At 43.8% G+C, this 22207-nt stretch overlaps 2 protein-coding genes across 4 annotated transcripts in view; one reads left to right on the forward strand and one right to left on the reverse strand.

The window, feature by feature from the left end:
* Positions 1-681, forward strand: part of kcnd3 (potassium voltage-gated channel, Shal-related subfamily, member 3) — a 113451-nt gene extending 112770 nt beyond the window's left edge. For all 3 annotated transcript variants that reach the window (XM_036533047.1, XM_036533049.1, XM_036533048.1), the window contains one exon: positions 452-681. In XM_036533047.1, the coding sequence (XP_036388940.1) occupies positions 452-644 (193 nt within the window). In that variant the 3' untranslated portion in view covers positions 645-681. The remainder of the gene's footprint in view (positions 1-451) is intronic.
* A 10702-nt stretch (positions 682-11383) lies between these two features.
* On the reverse strand, positions 11384-21680 carry ddx20 (DEAD (Asp-Glu-Ala-Asp) box polypeptide 20). The gene is made up of 11 exons (XM_036533378.1): positions 21485-21680; positions 20743-20837; positions 19940-20108; positions 19348-19462; positions 18745-18887; positions 18039-18177; positions 17357-17415; positions 15801-15883; positions 15114-15219; positions 13497-13598; positions 11384-12960 (listed from the first exon to the last, which is right to left on the reverse strand). Exons 1-11 carry the CDS (start codon positions 21678-21680, stop codon positions 11825-11827), a joined length of 2343 nt encoding a protein of 780 aa, XP_036389271.1. The 3' UTR covers positions 11384-11824.
* Positions 21681-22207: the final 527 nt, after the last annotated feature.

The raw sequence follows: 22207 nt of genomic DNA on the forward strand, positions 1-22207 counted from the left end.
GAAAAATATGCAAGGGAATTATTTTAAGGCATATACATGTACAACACTGAGACTTACAGACAATTATATTATGTATTATTATGTTTGTATTATGCCATTGGCTGTTAATGGTATTGGATGCAATAGACAATCCTCCCAGGATTGGGAGTGTTTGAGTTTTTTTCTCTTCAGGTGCGCTGCTAGTGTAATAATATGGCACAACACTCATTAACTCAAGATACACCGATAGATATGGAATGTACCTGATACATAAAGTACATCCCTAATAAAAGATTACGAATGACTCTAGAAGTCTGAAATGCTTTTTGCCCATAAATATGAGATGTATGTATCCGTGTAGCAGCTTAGCTAAGGTAATGTTAGGCAGCCAAACACTCCTGTCACAGAGGTAACCTTGTCACAGCAGCACTGCTGCATCCAGACCCTCACCGCGGCTCCTGTGTGCTTTCAGTCGATCCAGCCTCAACATGAGGCCCGACGAGGGCTCCCGCCTCAACTGCAAGAGCGGCCAGATCACCACAGCGATCATCAGCATCCCCACGCCGCCAGCTACCACCCCCGACGGTGATGGCCACCCGCCCCCTCCCAGCCCCAGCGTCCAGACCACGGCCAGCTCGAACATTGTCAAGGTGTCCGCACTGTGAGGCCCGGCGAGTCCTCTTCCAATAAAAAAAAAAAAAACATACAACACCAACATACGGACTTAAAGAACAGCAGGGGGAGCTGTGGAGCGGAGCGTATGCAGTAACTGTACCCGAGAGAACCCGGCCATTTTGGGAGATGCAGTGACAGAGACTCTCAGAATGAGGCTGGACTTTTTTTAACAGTGTGGGAGAGAGAGTGAGAGAGAGGGGAGAGAAGAAGAGAGAGGGAAAAAGAGAGAGGCTGAAAGGAAGCACTTCAGTTCTAGTATTGTGAGCGTCTTCAAACTGGCCAATCACATCCCACGAGAGGCCTGTCAGACATGAAAATCACATGTCACTGTGCACTAAGCACCTTTCAGTTTCTTTTGGCCTGGCAAGTTTAACTTAGCAACGACAACAAAAAAGAAACACAATGAAGCAAAGGAACAACAAAGAATGAAGAAAGCAGACGGGACATTATTGCCGATGTTTGTTCTTTTTTCGGTTTGGTTTTCCTTTGTTTTGTTTTTCATTTTGTGTTGTTTCAATCTACATATTTACTTGGATAGACGAAAAATGTATATCATTAACCAAAATCTTTTTTTTAAGTATTCTTTTATTTTGTTCTAGAGAAATGAAAAAAGGATTACAAAAAAAATCAAGGTAGGTGTGTCAGTCACAGAGATATTAGTGGGTTTTTATTTTTGTGAATGTATGTATGTGGGTATGCGTGTGTGCGAGACTGAAGAATATTGTACAGTTGATCAAATCTGGGAGTTTCACAGGCTCTGTACACATTAACTAGCTGCCACCGGAGGTAGATGCCTGGACATGATTCTGCCCAAAATTCTCAGCTTGAAGCCTATCACAAAAGCACAAAATGTGCCCCCCCTTTATGTTATGAAACTTAAGAAACATTTTTGATAATAGTTTTGCCCCTTACTTTCTGGGGCAAAGCAAAGCGTTTCTTTGTCCCCAACATCCAATAAGGTTATAACATGTTTTTTTTCTCATCTGTTCTAATTCTCTTCCTTCGGAGCGGGGGGAAAACAATCACAAAAATTGAATGAAAAAGCACAGGGTGTTTTCTGAGAATTTATGGCACTGATATGTCTTGACTGTTACCTCCCCACTGGGTTGTTTGTGAATAGTGTTAATAGGATATTTTGTAATATTGGCCATCGTATGGCAAACCAGTGCAGCTGTTCTGCCTGTCTGTCAGTGTCGTCTAGTGCTGACCCATCCTCATGTTGACGGAAGACATGCTTTCAGTAGTCCTTTAGTGTTTAGTTGTTGATGTTTCTCCAGCTCCAGCTGATTTGCGCAGTCAGTGTGTGGGCATGTGCGGGTGTGTGTGGGTGTGTGCGTGTGTGTGTGTGTACTGCGTGGGTTAGAGCTTCGATGTTTGTACTCTTTTGCCTCCTTCGGTGTTTTTTCCCCAAACCTCTCGGCTTTAGTTATTCTCTGGCGCTTCTCTGGACGTGCCACCCGGCCCAGCTTTGTCTTGTCCCCCTGTGACTGTGGCCTTCGTGTCGCGGGTCCTTCTTCGTCCTCCAGGTTGTTTAGTCTCTGCTTTCGCACACACCAGCCATCAGGAGTCGACCTGTTACCAAGGTGAGAGGGAGGCTGTGCGAAGGTCCACCAGATCAGTGCAGCGGTTTTCGCACTCCTTCCTCCCGGAGAAACACAGCCAGCACCTGCTCGAGCTGATCTGGCACTGTCACTCTGGCGTGTGCCATTGCTACCTGTGCGTAAGGACTGTTTGTTCTACCTGTGTGTAAGGACTGTTTGTTCTACCCGTGTGTAAGGACTGCAGGAAGGAGGAGGGACAGCACGCCTCAGGGCCAAAGGAAGCCAAAGCAAGCCAAAGGCAGCGCAGTTCCCACTGTTCAGTGACTGGCCGTTGCAGAAGGCCAGATGGGGAGTGTTTGGATCTTGTATGTCCATGCCCTAATGTCCCATAGTTATCACCAGTCAAAACGCCACCCTTTATGCTGAGCCAGGTAGGGCACAGAATGTCCTTGATGTATCCAGAACATGTTGAAATTTAAATGTTGTATCACAAAATGAGCCCTTTAAGTGACCCTGTTAACACACCCCTCCCCCCTCCCACATTCAGTATTAGGCCTCAGTGAGTATCTAGCGAGGACACAGCTAACATTCGCAGTAATGGGTTACAGGGTGAAATGAGCACCACAGGAAGACTCTTTTTGCTTAGCCATCTCCTGTAAAGCAAAATGGCAATTGTGTCTCCTTGTGTGTACGGTTGTTGGGCTGTGTGTGTTTGCCCATTTGCTTTGTGGTTGTCATGATGGTTTGAAGTCCTTTGGCTCGGAATTGGTCTGCCTCACCTTATTGGATCTAGAAATTGCCATTGAGGGTGAGGCAGCAGCACAAGAGTGCACTATAAATGGAGAATCAGGGTAGCTCCACCCCCTTGTCTACAGCCCTTCCCTCACAAGGCCTTCACCAATGGCTCCACCCACTTTCCTGATTGCATGGAACATTCCAGAAATCATTCCACTGGCAGTGTCTCTTAAAGGAGGGAGAAATCATGTCTTGCACTGAGTATTCTGGAATGCAGGTAGAGCCCTTTCCTCAGCGCAGGCAGCCTGGGCCCTCGGGTGTAAAAGTGTCTTTCTTTTTCCACCTCATTTCCCGTAGGGAAGCATTGTAGGGCTCTCTTCTCTGATAACACATCAGCTTTCCAGTCCTTTACTGCCAGAGCCCTGTCCAGAGGCCAGGGCAGATTTAAGCAACCTTGACAGTTTCAGGGTCAGTGTGACAGGTGTGAACACGCAAAAGGTGAGAACTTTCTTAAGAGAACTGTGACGAACTTGAGATGTCCCCCAAAGCACGTGCGTTGGAGTGAGAAGATTTTCTCATTTTTTGTTTATTACTTCGGAAAACGAGTGGGAAAATGTCAAGGTTACCTGTCCCAAGGTCGAGCCAAGGTGGTGAAATCATCGTGCACACGGCATGGCCTCATAGACGTGCGTGGCAGGGGAGGAGATGCAGAAAAGGACATTCTTCAAGTGTATATTCATTGTGTTTTTTACTAAGGAAAAGAAGTGTATAATGTGTGTCTGTCCCCTTTTTCTTTCTCTTTCTTTCCTTCCTTCTTCCTTTCTTTCTCCTTCTTGCTGTCTTCCTTTCTGTCTTTCTTTCAAATTCTCCCTTTCTTTCCGACTGCTGTGCGTATCCTGTCGGTTGTTGTATATCATTTATGACTCTGTCTTGTGTCATCACTGTGAAGCGTCTGATATAGATCTATATCTGCCACAAATACAAACCTGTGGAATTTATTCTTCCAACGTCTTTGGCTCAATTATTCGTTTCCCCTGCTGTTCGTCTTCTCACATTTCGCTGTCACTACACACTGTTACTAACACCTTTTTTTCATCAGATCTCAGGAGTGGTACCTAAATTTGTCTAAAAGATGCTAGATTTTCACTATGACACATACAGCATGACATTATTATGTCATGACATTATTACATGAGTCATATTCGTAGCGACACCCACAGGGTACAGCTGGAACTGCAGCAGCGATGGGGCCAGTATTTTCACTGATTAGCTGTGGTTTGTGCAAACGATATTTAAATCATACTGACCATTCTACTTTACAAAGACTTGCAACTTAGGGTGAAAATGGTTTGATTTGTCACTAGTCACTTTCAGATATAAAGTCACCAACAGAGTTCAGAAAGTTTGTAAATATCAGGATGCAGTTCTTGAGTTTGTATCAGTGTTGCCATGTGATTGTAAAGTATATTTTCACTATCACCACTTCCAGGGCGAGGCATGTTAAAAAATAATAGAGAGAAACAGAGAGAAGTCTTGGGAGATGTTCATCACCTGCCAGTGACATGGTGTCAGTGGAACCACCAGCAATATCTTTCTTCCCGTTATACTAAAATGCTTTCACAGGAAAATTATCTCAGTTGATGAGTCCTAAACTCTGAAAACAACATTATGTCAGCAATGGAGTTGTGTGACAGTCACATGATTTTGTAACATGTGAGACGATCACACCACATATGCTTTCGCCAAGCAGTGGTAGGATCACCACAGGGGGGCAGGCTTTCACACACTCTTAACCACCACAGTACTGGTCACAGATGTTCAAACGTATATTCGGGTCATTTTTACTGTGCTACTGAACTGCACTCTTTATCATGCATCCTCATTACATTACATCACATTACTGTCATTTAAAAGACACTCTTATCCAGAACCACTTACACAGTGCATCTAATAAAGTGGCATGAAAATTTGCACAAACGGGACACCACAAATGGACGAACACCAGTGCCAAACATACTGCAGAGATCACAGATGTGTGCCTTAGTAATCATTATCATTAAAACACTTCAGGTACAGTTCACTCACATAGTCAGATGAGATGTCTTTTGCTGCTGTGTTGAAGCAACGTTTACTCACAGCAGTTAGAAAATGAAAACCAGTCACTGAGTAACAGTCCTGATACAGCCAGTTTCTACCAGGAAGACTTACTATAGTTCACTTTATTTTTTATTTTATTACAATTTATTTTACTTAAGCGTGTACATTTTCACCATCATTACTTTATTCTTATAATTTTTTTAGGATGACTTACTGTGCTATTCATGGCAACACCTTTAAAACTCATCTGGTATCACTGGATGAGACAGCATTCTGGATTACAAAACAATTTCTCAATCCCTCTGCCCAAACTGTTTCACATTAAACATCTTAACATGCATTTCACCACATTGTGATTTATTAAATAAAATGACTTGGACATTAACAACAATCAGTTTTAAGAATATGTGTTTACAGTTTACATCAGGGCTGGCAAGGAATAAACTTAATATCAATGACAATAATGTTTCACTACCTCATACATTTCACACACATTAATAACTTTACACAAAAGTAAGGACATATTAATATTCTATAATATGAATTTAGCCAGTCATCTTCATGTTTGCTGAACACAGTACTTGTACGTCCCCATGACATTAATAAATGTATGACAGTATTTGGAGAGGCTGACATTTCCCACAATGTCCAGTAGATGGCAGTGCAAACATGTGTTTCTTCAAAGTCAAAGCTTTACTGTTCAGAAACAGTGCTGAGGCTACACAGACTGGAGCCAATCAGCATGTTCAAAGTCCCACCTCTTTGGCTATTCCAGGCATATAGAGACATATGTGGAATGTTTCTGTAATTAAACATAAATCATGGAGGGACATACCCTTTCCTCTGCTGCATTATTAAGAGGAATGTTGGTGGTGTGTCACTGGTGTCCTAGACAAGGAAATGTGTGATTAACCCACGAGACCTGTGTTAATGAAGGCGTTAGCCAGCATACCCTCCAAACACAAAGCTTTTGAAAATGTGATTACTTGTTGAGTGATTGGCAATCAGCCTATACAAAAGGCTATATTGTTAATAGACACTAAATTACAGGTTTGTGAGGGGTCTGTTCTCATTAGTTTCAATAATCATCCAGCTCTCTTAGCTAGAACAGTAATGCACTGATAGATTTAATGGGACTGTCACTTCCATGCCTAACTCAAATACAGTAATTTGGCACACAAGCCAACTGATGACTGAATACATAATTAAAAGAGAGAGAGATATTTATTGTAACAATAGCTGGAATCTTCAGAACGATTCAGAAGACAACAAAGAGAAAAGGTTCCATATAAAGAATAGTTGAAGGTAAGGAGCCAAAATTAGTACTCTAACACACATTACCATTACCAAGACATTAATTAGCATTACCCTCTCTTTGCCTTTTTTCTTTCAAGCAGTAGCCTTTTTCCTAAGAGCTTTAATTTGATAAAATAATGCTGCCGTTTTTACATCACAACATACTTCCACTGAAATTCTGTGATTGTACTGTGATATGACATGATGTAAACAACAGGAGAAGATCATCCCCGACTTGACACAGAGGGACAGTCAAGACATTTTGATAAACAGCCAAGGCATTCACAAAACACAGTGTATTGTGTTCTTGGCAGTGATATTTCACATGGAACAGAAAGCATCCCTGCCCTCAGACTCATGTATGCCCACACAAGGTTTTTAACTATTGCAAGGATATGTGCTGTTTATATCTGTTTAGTAGATGTTTTTATCCAGAGTGTTTACATGTCGTCCATTTATAGAGCTGTGTAAGTCACTCTGGATGAGAGCAGCTGCTAAATGCCAATAATGTAATGTAATAGAGGTGGATATTTACTGAAGCAGGCCAGGCTAAGCACCTTGCCCAAAGACACAACAGCAGTGTATCACCTGGGAATTGACTCCGCAACCTTCGGTCATGAGCCCTGCTTCTCACTACCACACCCCACTGTCTGTTCATGCTCAGTATATGGTGTTTACATTACTGAATGTAAATCCTGCCTCCATAAACCACTTTCATTTTGGTGGTAGGGGGTTGGTTTAGGTGGTGTGTCCTTACGGTGGTGTTAAAGCACAGTGGGCGGGCTCAGAACGGACTTCAAAATGGCTGTCTATGTTTAATGTGTCAACCTGAAGATGATGGGTCTGACTGAAAACAGTGAACCTGCTGTGTTTTATTGCAGAGCTCTCACTGAAAAGCAGTAACTTATATGCTGCAGCTGAAGTGTTTCAAAGCCAAGTGTGGGCATACCTTTAAAAGGCCATCTCTTTAAAGGATGCTCGAAGAGCTCTGCATTAGAGTCCAGGTTCTGATTCCATATGGTGATCAGCTGCTCGGGTTCTGGTTCCGTACGGTGCTCAGCTGTCCGGTCCGCATCGGCAGTTCCTAGCCGCAGACAAGACCTTGTTGAACTCGGAGCGGAACTGTCGGTTGACGGCGGTGTAGAGGAGGGGGTTGACAGCTGCTGGGACGCAGGTGACAACCATGGCACAGGTCTCCAGCTCAAGCAGAACCCAACTCTGAAGCTGGCAGGGGTAGCAAGAATTTATTATATATTTGTATTTTTTAGTGGAGAGGGGTGTTATCATGAGACAGAACCTGGACTAGACTCCTAACTGGCCTCTCCCGCCTCCACTTCACACACAAGAGCAATCTCTGACAATCCTATAACACACCAATGAAGCAGTTTTCTTTTCTCAGCACCAATCAGAGATCAGGCTTACTGAGGCAGAAGCCAGCAAAGGAGTTTTTGGTTTATTTAAAGCGATGGTTTTATGAAGCATCTGGTGGCAATCATTGTGCTGAAAAGAATCTATATAACCTAAGAGTTTGTTTGGGATAGGTTGCTATGCTCATTTTAGGGTCCATGTGTGAAAGAATTTATTAATATTCATCACTTCTCTGTAGGTAAAGCAATAGTTTGAAAGAAAACTGAAGTACAGCACTACAAGTTGTTACATTAAGAACAGTCTAGTCTAAGATAGGAGTTAAAACAGACCAATGAGAAACACAATGGAAGACATATCAGCTATGGGCTGATATAGCTGGGTATTTTACGTTTGAACATGGGTCAGTCTGAACTTAATTTTAGTGCTGGGATTTTGAAAGGAGCAGCTCTCATAGTTACTTTGCATTCAAGTTCGCATATGGATATATAGCCAGTAGGCGAAATTGAGGGGGGATGCTATCCCCCTTGTTACCAAAATGACCAAAATGCATCCCCCTTGTTAACCTGCCATCCCCCTCTCCATCCCCTAGTTAGTTGCAGAGAGGGCGCTGCGTGTGCATCTGCCACCCCCCGTTAAAAAATTAATAAATCACCTACTGTATATAGCCTATACACAACGTATATATTTTAACTGCTATGCACAGGTATGGGACGTGGGTTACACAGGTTTAATATGTTTTCACTTTCTCGCGGAAAGTTGCCTCTTGATACTCACGGAGTTCACGTCGTTCTCCACTAGTACGTTCAGCAACAGGATCACAACCATCGGTACCCAGAACAGGATGAAGGCGATGATTATGTACCCGAAGCGCTTCGCGAGTTTCCCCTCCAAGCGTTTTTTGCCGAGCTCTCTGGTGGTAGGAGTTAAGAGACAAATGGCCCCAACAATTTCAGGCGGCTTACCCGCCCGGCTCTCCAACTGTTTATCAGCACAGGAGTCGCTCTGAGATACTGCGGTCGCTGCGCTGGGTCTGAGGTTGGGGTTTTCAGTGGACTCGCCTGCGCCCGCTTTGTTTTGCTGCGCGGCGCTTGTCCGGGGTGCTGGAACTGTTACGCTTTGCCATCCAGAAACTTGCCTCGCGACGGAGGGTCTCGGTTGTATCCCGCTGTCAAATATTTTACTGGTATGATGCCTCACGACTGCAAATATACGAAGGTAGTGGAAAATAATTAGGGTTAGCGAGAAACCCCAGACTGGGATCAACACGTAGGTTCCGAAAGGGTCTGAGTGTGTAGCGGGTTCCATCTGTATGTGTCGGCACATCATATAAAACAGAGCATCTTTGGACAGGGTCACCGAGAGAATGGCCAAAGAGAGTCCAAAAACCCAAATAAGCAGCACCCAAATCTTGATTCTTAGTTTCCGCTTTTCTGTCTCAAATGGAAACGCAATGGCTTGGAACCTCTCCACGCTTATGATGACGAGGGTCAACAGCTGAACGCAACTCCCGAGCGAGTACGTGAACTGCTGCAGGCAGCACAGAAGTTCGCCGACACCCGAAAGCTTTTCGCCCAAAAGCAGTGCGAGGAAAAAGACGGGGGTGTCCAGGAGGCATTTCAGCAAATCGTTAGCTGCAAGATTTACCAAAAGAGCGTTGTTGGCTGTCTGTAGAGTTTTGTTTCTGTAGACTACCCAGCATACCAGTAAATTCCCTGGAACTCCCACAAGAAAAGTAAAGCTCAAAACTAAACAATTAAATGAAAACAGCAGGGTGTCCCCTGGCACCTCAATAATCGGCAAGGTGCCATTGGTTTCCAAGACGCTGCCCATTGCATTAGACCGTTGTTTTACATTTTCATAGGATATTTGATAAATTGATGAACAACTACATTATGTAAGGCAGACCTAGCAAGTGATTATATCCTAGGCTTCTGTACAGCACTTTTGCGTCATTGAGGAACTAACCGTTCAAGCAACGTCAATCCGTTTTTTGTGCTATTTGCACTCTGCAGCAAGCAGAACTTACGTCATTATATAGTTCTTGTTCTTGTCTTGTTCTCAAGTAATGTTTTCAATAGGCAGCACATTATTCAATCAAGCTTCTTTGTTGCTGCATTTTCTTCACACGATTTTATTAACGGATTCGTGATAGATTTTCGCTCTAAGACCACAAGAAAAATATTCTTACAAAACGGTTAAATGTAACAAAACCAGGATGAAATACCTAACTCCCGTTGCCCAATCTGAATTCTATTTCCAGTGACGAAAAAACAAGTGCATATGTACAATCTTCTGACGTCTAAGATGCGTGGGACACAGTAGTGCTAAATTTATTTCTTTATCAAAATTGTCACGCGTAACATTTGGCATGATTTGGGATCTATATGCAGCACAGCAGGCATCGCTGTCACTCCATGGCCCTAGATCCGAATATGTCAGTACTTCTGTGGAGTTTTCAAGGTCTGTGCAGGTCCAGGTTAGTCTCCTTCCACAGTACCAAGACATACTGCCTCAAGCCGTGCGCGCACCGTTATCCTCCGACTCCCTGCGCTGCTCTATGAAAGGATTGCTCATAAAGTATGGACGGAGAGCATCTGGTGAGCTGTAACAGCTGTATCAGAACACTGAGACAAGCCATTACGTGTTTATGGAGATAATTTTCCCTTCTTGTACTTTGAACACAACAACAGTGTTACCAGAACATGACAAGTCATTGCCCATTTTCATGCTCTGCATGGTCAAAACTAAAAGTGTCGAGGTAACGCTCTTTGAAAACAATTTAGCGCGTTTGCCTTTTCTGTTTCTTTATTTCTCCCTTTATATATGAACTAATAATTTCCAGTATACATAACTCCCTAAAATTCACACTAATTCCGGCATCTCTACATTCTTCTACCTTCTTATTTTTTCCTGCCAACTCCTCAATCATTGTATCATTTCGACATGTCAGCAATTTCTCTCGACAATCGCAGCACATATATGCACGAAAACCATGTGTCACCTGTCATATCCTCCCCAAAATGGTCAAATTCTTTAACTCAAAACAGCAGGCATTGTAGTCTACGTCTTCGGAAGAAAGAAACTGTTTCTGTGGGGAAGTCCAGAAATGCGTTATTGGTTAATTATAGGGGGAGATAATGCCCACTCGCCTTCGATAGGCTCTGCCACGTGACATAGGTACCTCGTTAAGAAGTAGAAGCACCGCAGACTAGCGTGCTGTTGTACTTCTGTACTGCAATTTTTAGCAGGAAATACTTGTTTTTGGAGGCTATTTGAATGACAAGAAACAGTTCCCTTTATTCCCAAGTAAATTGGGCTGTATGACTGTAATCGCTGTACGGTCCGTCTGATTTGATGAAGCCCTCTAGCTGATTGCGGCTAATCAAGGTGTACCACTAAAGAAAGGCTTGTCACTTTCCATCACTCTCCGTGATTGCCGCGCCACGTATTTCAAGAGCGTCCAATCACTGTCCGCACGGATTACCCCATCTTATTTACTCTCCCACCGGCAAACCTGCCCTTGCCATTCAGGGTCATGGAGTTAATGCGTCATGTAGCCAGGGCTCACACTTGTAAACGTGTAGTTATAACAATACTTCGGGAGTTTTAATTTAGCCTTTTTTAGACCAAAGCAAGGTTTAAATTAGCATTGACATGGACAGAATCTGAGCAATGGAATGGAAATGGGTGAATTTCTTTATTAGGCAACAGGACAAGCGTACAACATTACATAATTTATTTGTGGCACTGCATTATTTTTTCATTAATAAAACAGCACATTGGATGTGCTACAGCCCAAAACATGCTCTAAACATCAGGTTTCACTTTTGGAGGTCTTTTAGCATTAAAATAACATTTGATCACAGACCCATATCTCCCCAGCAAAACTTGCATCTCTACAATCTCATTTATCATGTCCACAGATATGACTGCTACTGCTGCCAGCATGATTCTCTCTGAGCCCTGGCTCCACTGTGTCTGCATAAGCTAACACTCTTAAACCTTTACTCTTTCACAGACTAGAAACATCCTATCCACAGAATTATCGATAAACCAGTGGAAAGTACAGTCATCCCAACAGCAGATTTACAGTTTTACATTACTCAGAGAAGGATGTGGTCACTTCTTTCCTGCTAGCGTTTCAGCAGCTCCCTCATATAGACAGAGTTCATGCGATAGGCGGCCATCCAGCTGTAGGCCATCTGGTAATACTGAGGCATAGCAGTGTAGTACTCTTCCCATGCCTGATAATAAGCCCGCCAGTACTCCCTGTTACTCCTCTCTGCCTCATCCTCCTCGGTCCTCTTCCCGCCTGCAGCATCCACACCACTTTTAATGTTGGGCACCTTCTTTGGGGGCGAGCTGGAATTTTGAGGCTTCTTCCCAGACTGTTTCTTACGAGGCTGCAGGGGAGGAGCCTGGGGACGGGAGGGGTGCTGGCGTGCAGATTCGGCTGAAGTTTGTGTCGGTTTGCCAAACCGCCCTACAGAAGGCTGCCCCCACGCCGCTGATGACCCAGAGGAGCTGCTTGCTTGGCTTGGTCTTCCTGTGTGGCGATCGACACATCTGGTCTGTTCCGGGAGAGTGAGCGGCTTCATGTCCCCCCTCTGGCCTTCATCCTCGTCTGAGGTTGAGGATGTCTCTGAGGACGGGGTGGAGCGGGGGGATACCGACCTGGAGGGGGAGGGGCTGGAATCCCTCCCTAAAGGACGATCCCCCTGCGGTTGGTCGGTTCCCCTCTGTTGCAGCACTAACGGCTCACAGCGTCCAGACGCGTAGGCGCCGTTGTTGGGGCCCGTGAACTGGCGGATGACTTCCACCGAGCGCCCCGGGCCTTCCTCGATGAACTGCTCATAATCAGCCACAATCTCCTCAAAGGACATGGGCTTTGGCACTTTGGTTTTGAAGGAGGGCAGGGGAGGGATTTTCGGCAGGGCCTCTTGAAGTTCCCGTCGCGTTCGGGATGGAGGGGCCTCTGGAGCAGGCGTTGCCCCAAGGACAGGGGCGCCTGGGACAGCAACAGCTTTTTTGGGCTGCTTCCCGATCCCTGCATTTCCCTCCTGTTCTGCCTGAGAGCTCTTCACAGCCCTCCTTGGGATGGTCTTTTCAGGGTTCTCATCCCGACAAGTCCCTGGCCCACAGCTGTCTGTCTTTGCCCTCCTCTTCTTGTCCAATTTTGGGAGGGCCTCAAAAGCAGGTCCTGTCTTGAGGTTTTCGACAGTAATGTCCCAGTCGCACGGCTCCTCCATCAGGCCAGGGGGTATTGGGTCTGCGAGGAGTATTCATTGGGAAGGCTTACTATACACACAACTTTTAACAACGGCCATACCACCGGCACAGGGACCGGCAGCCTGCATACGTTTAGCACTATGCCAGATACAGCTCTGCAATTAGGAGCTGGATGGAACACAAAAGAGAGAAATCTCCAGTAGTCCAGGAGCAGGGCTGCTTGCCTCCTACGCTAATACCACATCACACAGCTAACATGCACCACCTCCTACATTCTAGAACATTCATCCCACTCATTCAGCCCCTGAGACTTTCCACTGGTTTTATATATAACCAGAGTCACAAGCCATTTGGGTTTATACCCATTTGCATAAACACTGTGATAATGTCAAGAGCATGAATGCAAATGTCCCTCCATTACAGTTTAATAGAAGGTGTCCTTTTTAATTACTTTCACATATATTTTCCAATCTTAGCCATTCAGTCTGGCATTTTAACTAGAGGAGAGGACCCTGGCCAGCTGTGACCAAAGTAAAGGAAGGGGAAGAGAGGTGAGCAGACGTTAGACTGCAATACCTGGTAAACAGCACAGGCTTAAACTGCACTTCTGAGCGATTGCCATCATTTTGTTCTCCTCCTCTCCATGACAACAGTAGGTCACTGCCAGCCCATGAGTACCTGAGACAAAGGGAGACACACTTAGAGGACACATCCAAGCAGCACGTGCACCCATAAAGATGGCCACATGAAACCACAATGCAGTGCACCTCATTAAAACGCACTTCATGAAGAGAGATTTCTGCCAAAACTGAGACAATCGTGTCATTATGCATCCTTTCCGAGGTCATCTATAGTTGTTCTTGTAAAATAATTCATGCACTCCACTGCTGTTATGATTCCACACACACACACTGAAGGCTGGTTTCTAAAAAGACATTAAGTATACAATATTACAGTTATAATTGAGAATGTTATCACAGTGTAGTTTGGAATTTTAGGCCAAAAATCAAGATGTTAGTTGGACATAGCAAATACATACTAAATCAATAGCCCTTATATAGGTGATATATAAATGTTTGCTGTGTCCATTAAAATGCTTTTCTTGAGTTTCACATTAAACTACCCGTCCCTGTTTCACAGGCACCCACAAAACCACCTTCTTTCTCCACTGTCCTTCAAACAAGAAAAAGGAAGTATTAAGATGTCTCTCTGCAAAAGGGCAGATAGAAAAACATACACCAAGTCATGAACACCTGTTACTACACTGTTGTTTTACTGCCACTACCTACAAGCAAGCTAGCACTGCCTGCCTCTCTCTGCTCTGCCGGAGTTACGCAACAACTGAGGCAGAGCACTGAACAAAGAGCAGACAAACAAGCATCTTTTCAGACATGCGTATTCATTCAATTTCAGCCTTTCAAGGTTACAGAAGCTCCGTCGGGAGGGAGGGGGGAGTTGGGTAATCAAAAGGAAAGGCTGCCGTTCTACTAAGTGGGGTCGCCATGGTGAAACCAGGAAGGTTCTCCTGGTCCCAGCTGCCTCCTTCACAACAGCAAGCTCTTCAGCTGAACCTTGTGTCTCTCGGCCCCAGGATAATACAGTGCACCGTGCACCTACTTAACAACTGTACCACCTTTAGCACTAAAAGCACATCCCCATTTACGGTTAATTACACCACTGACCTACAGACTACCCAGCAGCTGCTTAGTGCAGCAGGGTTTTCAGATTTTTCTATACAACCCTGCATTTCAGATACATACACACCAATGAGTGCACAGAAACCCACAGAAAAGTATGTGGTTAGACACGCTTGGCAAAGGTCACGGTCTTTCTCTGAGCCTAATGTAAGATGTTTGAATTCTTACAGAGACCCTCCTGCCCTGCTTTGAACCTAATATATGTGTATTTACACAGTTTGTGACTCATGCAATTACAATTATGTAACAACAATGTGTATGTACACAGTGGCTACTACATAGCTACGCAGTAATTTCTCATTTTTCTCATTTCCCCTTGATAATCCTTAATACTCCTGCCAGCAAATGCCCTGACTGGCCAATGACACAGCAAATCTAAGAGCTGTTGTAATGATGTCAGGGCAGGTTGACCTGGGTCATAGTGGCAACATTACCACGACGACCCTGGAGCATGCTCAGCGCAATGGTGTGGAAAAGAAAGCAGGGTGGTAGTCACCAAAACGCCCCGCACGCCCGATGCGGTGCATGTATGTCTCCCAGTCATTAGGCACGTCCAGGTTGATGACCAAGTTGACCTTCTCTGCATCAATTCCTCTCGAGGTCTGCACAGAGAAAGGAAGGGTAGAGGGCAAGAAAGAGAGGAGGAAATGGAGAAAAGTGGGAGTGGAGGAAATGGAGGGGACAGAGACATATAGAGGGAAAGACAGATGGAAACTGTGGCCATTTTTCACAGCACTAATGTTGGAAATAAGGTCCTTTAGAAGATTTGCTCAGGGAGCATCTCTGCTCTAATTCGCTACATTACCTTACCAATTGGACAAATCTCTTATGCGCTCTCTGTGATGGCTTGCATATGCTAATATGCCTCTCACCATTAAAACAAACATACACTACCAAACAAGTCACCACGCAAATAGAAGCTCTCAAATAAGCTGCTTGCTTTTCCTTTTTTCAGTGTTTTTCCTTGACCTGGAATCACAAATAATAGGTAAGTGCCTCTATCTGTCAGCACTGTAGGTATGAACATGACTTCAGTTACTGTATGATAACAGATGAAAAGGGAATTATTAAGGAAATATATGCATGGATATATTAGGCCACTTTTCTCTGTGCGAGTTATGCATGTAGGCCAGACAGCAATGCATGAGGAGTCTTCCTGCAGGACAGGAAGGACAGGGCTCACCAGGTCAGTGGAGATTAGCACTCGGCACTGGTACTGCTTCAGCTTGGACATGGCCTCCAGACGCTGGTCCTGACTCAGGCCGCCTGCAGGGGGAGCCACACGGCCAGCCTGTTAATCAGTGAGCTAAATACTATCATAGGAAACTGTGTCAATGAGGCTAATGACAAAATAAGACAATGCCAATGAGACAAAACTACAACAACACTGTGTCCACCAGGCTTATGCTGAAGTAAGACTGTGCCAACAAGACTAACACTACAACAAGGTGACCATTAAAATAAGACTGTGCTAATGGGGTTAATACAATAAGATCATGCCAATAAAGTGAATGCAAAAATGAGACTAAGCAAATAAAGCAACATCTAAAATGAGACTTGCCAAACTAAAATAATAAACACAAATTACTTCCACTGTTCCGAACAGCAAAATAAGACTGTGCCATTGAAAACGTAAGCGTAAGCTAAAATATGACTACTCACACTAAAATGGACTGTGCTACTGAAACTAACAGCAGTGGAACATGAGACTAAGCCACTGAGACTAACAGCACTTATACGTAAGACTAAGCTACTGAGACTACTCACACTGAAATGCATTATACCAATGACTCTATTAGCACTAAAATAGGTTTTTCATGAGCTTTCCACGGCAAATGTGGAACACACCAATATGTACATAACTCAGTTTGTTCAACCATTTTAAAAATGTATCTTGTACAATCTTAGTTACAGCAAACACAAAATAAAGGAATAAGAGCAAAAGAGTATGAGATGGAAACACTTTCACTGCAATGGAGCAAAAAGCCATGCTCTATACTGCTCTGTTACACTACTCCGTAATTCATTAATACACAACAGTAAAAATAAGTGACATATTACCAATTGCCATAACATACATCAGGAATGTTGTATACTATTATTGAACTATACAAACAGATCTTCAGCAATGAATGTAACACTAATACATGCCTATGGTACAGTCATTATTTCACTTATTTAACTTTGTAACAACATCAATAAGGCACAACAGGCTTCTTAAATGCAGAATGCTCTATTTGTCCAATGTGTATTGTTCTTTAAAGTGGCTGATTCCCAGGCTCACACATTCTACACCACATAGCTGTTGGAACAGCACACCATAAGAGGACTCCGTACTTGCTTGAGCCTAGCTGATCTATGTGATTAGATTCCACACATTTATCTTGATCGCTTTTTCCAAGGGGTGAGGCAATATTTTTTTCAACATCAGATACTCTGAATTTTCAACAACCAGCCCCATTTTATATGCTTTTTCTCCTGTATGTAACCATGCTCTGGAATAACCAGTTGTACATTAAGTACAAATTATAATTACTGTGGCAAGTAAAATTCAATCCTCCAATGCACTCACACACAGTCAGCCACTATTTTCCACACTACAAGAGTGGAGTGGGCACCCACTGGAGGATAGGCACTACTCCACTGATGATTCAGAGGCAATATTCTAGACAAAACCATACTTTTCGGGCACAGTGGCACCTCCTTTTGGTTGCCCAGCCATTCCTGGCTCCCACTCACCAGAAATGCAGACAGCTGGCAGGCCCTTTGACGTGAGGATGTCAGCCAGGTGCTGAGCTCTGCAGAAGACAAGCTCTCTTAGCGTGCTACAGGAAGGGCTGAAGGGCTCTTAGGACAAAGGCTCACTCATCCGCCCCTCCAGGCAGAGAGCGAGTCTCCTGGAAACCTTCCTCCCACCATCTGCATTCTACTTTCAGTAAAGCAGCCTTCTCCAGCATGTAAACAAAAACGCACAATGCTAACACAAATGAGATGGTACAAACATTTTTCTGTCTTCTGAAAGCAGCCCTCCGTGATAACTACATCACCTGTAAACAAACATGCTTTCATAAAAGGTGGATTTACTTTCCTACAAGTGTTTTTTTCACAGGCGAATCATTTTTTAATTGACAAGAACCAAGCTGATATGTGTTCACCTTGCAAATACTGAAAACAATTTCAAACCTTTTTAGGTAGTCTTACAGCTAAAATGACCATTCTACATTCTACATGTATCATGTCTTCCAAGTAAATCAATCAGAACAGTTCAAATCGCCATGTACAGATGAGAAATCTGAGTTAAGACCAAAACATTTCTGCATACTTGAACACAGGCCAATTCAACTATATGTTTGACTCTTCACACATATGAGCATGCCTCTATCAAACAACCATCCTGATTGGCTGTGGCTTTCAACCATACCGAGTGTGCAGATTGGAGAAAACCAGGGCTTGGTTGAAGGGGATCTTGCTGAAGAGTTCAAACAGGTGCTGGACCTTCTCCTCAAAGATCTTGTGGGGCATGGAGTGTGACCTCACCACTTTGTAGTACTGCTTCAGCCCTGCAAGTGGGGACAAAGGCAAAAAGCCCAGTGACGTCCACATCTTTTCATCAGTGGCCATCGCGATGAGGACGCCGGCTACCACAAACACACATGGATCCTCACCATTCACCCGAATGCAGGAAGCACTGAAGAGCTGATTGAGATGCACCTAATGGAACCAATTACATGGGTTCAAACCAAACCTAATTAAGCTCTGACATAGTACACAAAGCACTGTTGCTAGGATCCTGCTCAAAACAATGACAACAAAAAAGCTACACTACGTCAGTCCTCCCTCCTCCCTTACAATATCCACGTAGCTAGTGCACCTGCAGCCCAGCCCCGGCCACTTAGAGGTTACCATGTATAGCACTCATGCAGCCACTCTGAATCACTGGACAGGAAGTCTGGGCCACGATGAGTGGGGAAGACCCTGTCCTCCCAATAGCTATCCCTACCACCACCTCATAGACTCTCTGCAGTTCTGTAGTGAGCTGATGGAGATTTATATTCACATCCCTGTCTTTCTGTTCTGCTGTTCCTTTTCTTTTCATCTGGAGGTAAAAAGATAAAATGTGCACTCGCCTATCAGGCCCGGGTCAGTTGGGTTCAGCCTGACAAAAGTGGGGTCCCTCATGTAGCGGGTCAGGTGTTGGGCCAGAGACTCTGGGTAGGTGGCAGAGAGGGCCAGCATCTGCTTATTGGCAGGGAGGGAGGAGTAGATCCAGCTGGGGGAAGGAGGACGGGAAGAGAGACAAAGTGAGCTAGACATGCAATCAACAGAGCAACACTAAAGGAATGCTAAAGGATTGTTACAGGAGAGTTTAAGATGGGGCAAGCAGTCTGCGTAGTATGTGTCTACATCAAGTATGTCAAAATGCATTCAGGCATTCAAAGCCCTCACACCAAGGCATGTGAATCACTAAATCATGAATCAATCACAGGTCAAATGTATGTATATTGCCCTTGTTAACCTCCTGTGTGTTCACAATTTCTGGCTTTTGTATGTAGAGGACACTGTATCTGCTGATGACCACCAGGCAGTTGTGATCCCTCCTGGTCCTAGAAGTAAACTCTTGAGAGAGTTTTCCTCTAGCAGAGACCAACGTCTGAAGGCAGCACCTCCGCCTGGCAAACGGAGATGTGCTTATAATGTAATCTCTGCATCCGCTTCAGCGCTTTGCTCACTTGATTTGGTCCTGAAAGCTGCCCTCCTCCAGCAGTTTGTCTGCCTCATCCAGCACAAACAGCCTGATGCTGGTGGTAAGCAGGAAGCCCAGCTCAATCAGCTGCTTAATTCGTCCTGCCACAGAAAACACAAAAGAGCCTCAGGAGACACAAGCCAAAGGTCACCAGTGTGTAACATAAACCCCAAGAACGCCCTGAACACCCAAGAACTCAGCATTTAAGTAGTTTAAGCAGATTACAACTATTGACACCATGGCGCTAACGCAATTTACAGCATACAATACAATCAATCGATACAACGGTGTTACTGTTCATGCAAAAATTCCATTTTTGCAAATTTTATACAAACTTATAAAAACAAAAAGATATTTCTGTAAGGTATGAAACTGCCTAAATTCATTCCAAACACATATAAAGTCCAGATGTGTTCAAACGGCCTGACATTTCTTGTGATGTGAGACAATTCACAGCATATAATCTCATTATATCCATCTGTATATAAGAGCTGAGACATACATATAAATAAGCAAGTTAAATCTTATAAACACAGTCCTTCCTGTGTCAACTAATGCCATTTTCTTCACACACTGACCTGGGGACCCGATGGCAATGTGGCACTTCTTCAGACGGGCCTTGTCCTGGCTCACTGGAGTGCCGCCTATGAACACATGGCACTCCAGGCCCTCCATGGCACTGCCAATTGCTGTGACCACTGAGTGGATCTGGACCGCAATCTCTCTGGTGGGCGCCAGGACCAGCACCTAAGAAAGCAGCGACACAGTACACAAACATACAGCCATTCCAGAGAGAGCTCATCCCCAGCATTTCACACAGCCAAATGACATGATAGGACACAGTTAACAAGCCTTTTAAGACAGTTCTTATTCTGAAATGGACTTGCAGCAGATGGCAGAGGAAAGCAGTTCCCCATGAGCTGGAGTGCCAGCCTGCATTAATTGCTGTGGGACTGGGTTTGTAATCAGAAAGCAACAGGTTTTAATTCCAGGTAGGACAACACTATTACCTCTTTCAACACAATGCTTTGAGCATAATAATTAATTCACTCAGGAAGCAGTGAGGTAATCCAGGTTAAGTATCTTGTTCATGGGAACAAACATTACGGCTGCAGGAATCTGAGCATGCAACTCTCTGGTGACCAGCCCAACTCCCAGCCAAACTGCTGTCTCCAAATTGTAAAATCACCTGCCTCAGTGAAATAGCCAGCTGTACCTGTCATATTTAATTATTAAATGTACAAAACAAAATAATCATTGTAACCCAATGCAATTGTGGCCTTTCACAAAATATTACATTTCCAATTACCATCTTTCGGCCGACTGCCAGTTTTTTAAGACACGCCTTATAATACAGCATATCCTCTCACTGATGACTCACCTGGGTTGTCATGTTCTCTGTGACCAACGAGTCCAGGGCGATAGTGGCGAACACACATGTCTTCCCCGTGCCAGACTTGGCTTGAACAATAAGATCTGAAAGATTAAGCACGTGTCCATTAATTAGTTACTTATATTAATTAGATAAATGATGTCTAATGCTATCACTTAACTCTCCGTTTTAGATTAAAAAAATATTCTGTCTTTACAGCTCTTTTCATCCTTACTAGAGACAAAGTCGCCGGTTTTGGTATAAAATTGAAAAGCACCCTCGTCGATGTCCATCCATTAGCTTAGTTAGACTACCAACTGCTGCGCTTGCAGGACTACAGTCACATCCACGGACATGAGATTCAGTCGGGTAATACCCCAATTATCTAAACATCTATCGGACTAGTAAGTAAAAAATAAGTTTGTTACGGTAGAATAACTGACTGAAGTCCTACTAGGAATGTTAGCAATAACGTTACCTAAAATATGTTCATTTGCACGAGTTCAAGATGGGCAATTTCATTACAAGACACAATTTCATCGGTTTATACAAGGGTTTACACAATGCGAACAGTTACAGCTGCACGTTCTGGTGGACTGGTTCATTTAAAAAATACTTTTCGATGAAACGGACCGAGTTTTGGTAACAAGATAGTGCCAACAAGTAACGTAGCAACACAGCTCTAATGAGATGAGATCAGCTGCAAGTTTTCTGCGTCAACTCGGACTGTTGGCACAATGTTGATCCATACCGAGTCCGCATCGCCCAAGCGGGATGGCTTTCAGCTGTATTGGAGAAGGTTTCTGGAAACCTGAGGCAGTCAATCCTTCTACCACTGCCTGGGAAAGTAGCAAAGAGGCGAAATCAACCACCTCAGACAACAAAACATCATCAGTCCTTCTCCGCGTCTGAATATCGTGCGCCGCCTTCCTCATGGAGGCAGCCATTTTGCAAACAAACAAAATATCGCGATGTTTCAGCACTTCACTGAGAGGGTTTTAACCATTGACGTGCATATATATATGTTCTCGGTAAAATCAGCACCTCGGACAGATGCGCTGCATATCATGAAAGGGACCCCCGAGTTCTTCTTATTAGACACAGTTACATTGCACAGTAGATGTGTGTGATTGTGATGAACATTATGATACAGCTCTAGTGTTAGCGGTTAAACATGACCACTTTCAGTTCCTGCTATACGTACATTAAAACTGTTTCATACAGTAGTTCTTAAAATAAGCTTTTGTCCAGCTTTTCTGCATTCGTATAACTTAACTACAAAGATTCATATTTTAACAGTTTTTCTTTAACAGTAGAAGCGTGGTATGGAGATATGTTACTAATGACATCTGCTCTGAAAAGTTTTTATTATTATTATTATTATTATTATTATTATTATTATTATTATTCTTGGTTAAAAAATGATATAACATGTTTACGCAGTTTTATCCAAAATATCCAAGTCTGCTTTACA

The sequence above is a fragment of the Megalops cyprinoides genome, chromosome 7 (genome assembly GCF_013368585.1).
Source record: "Megalops cyprinoides isolate fMegCyp1 chromosome 7, fMegCyp1.pri, whole genome shotgun sequence".
NCBI classification, from domain to species: domain Eukaryota; kingdom Metazoa; phylum Chordata; class Actinopteri; order Elopiformes; family Megalopidae; genus Megalops; species Megalops cyprinoides.

Bases quoted from the DNA above. Each gene is read 5' to 3' on its own strand.
- ddx20 (XM_036533378.1), bottom strand. From the start codon at position 21,680: ATGGCTGCCTCCATGAGGAAGGCGGCGCACGATATTCAGACGCGGAGA. The intron at 19,463-19,939 runs GTCAGTGTGTGA...TTTCTGTGGCAG, and splicing joins CATTGCCATCGGGTCCCCAG to GACGAATTAAGCAGCTGATT. The intron at 15,220-15,800 runs GTGAGCCCTGTC...TTCTCTGTGCAG, and splicing joins TGCTAATCTCCACTGACCTG to ACCTCGAGAGGAATTGATGC.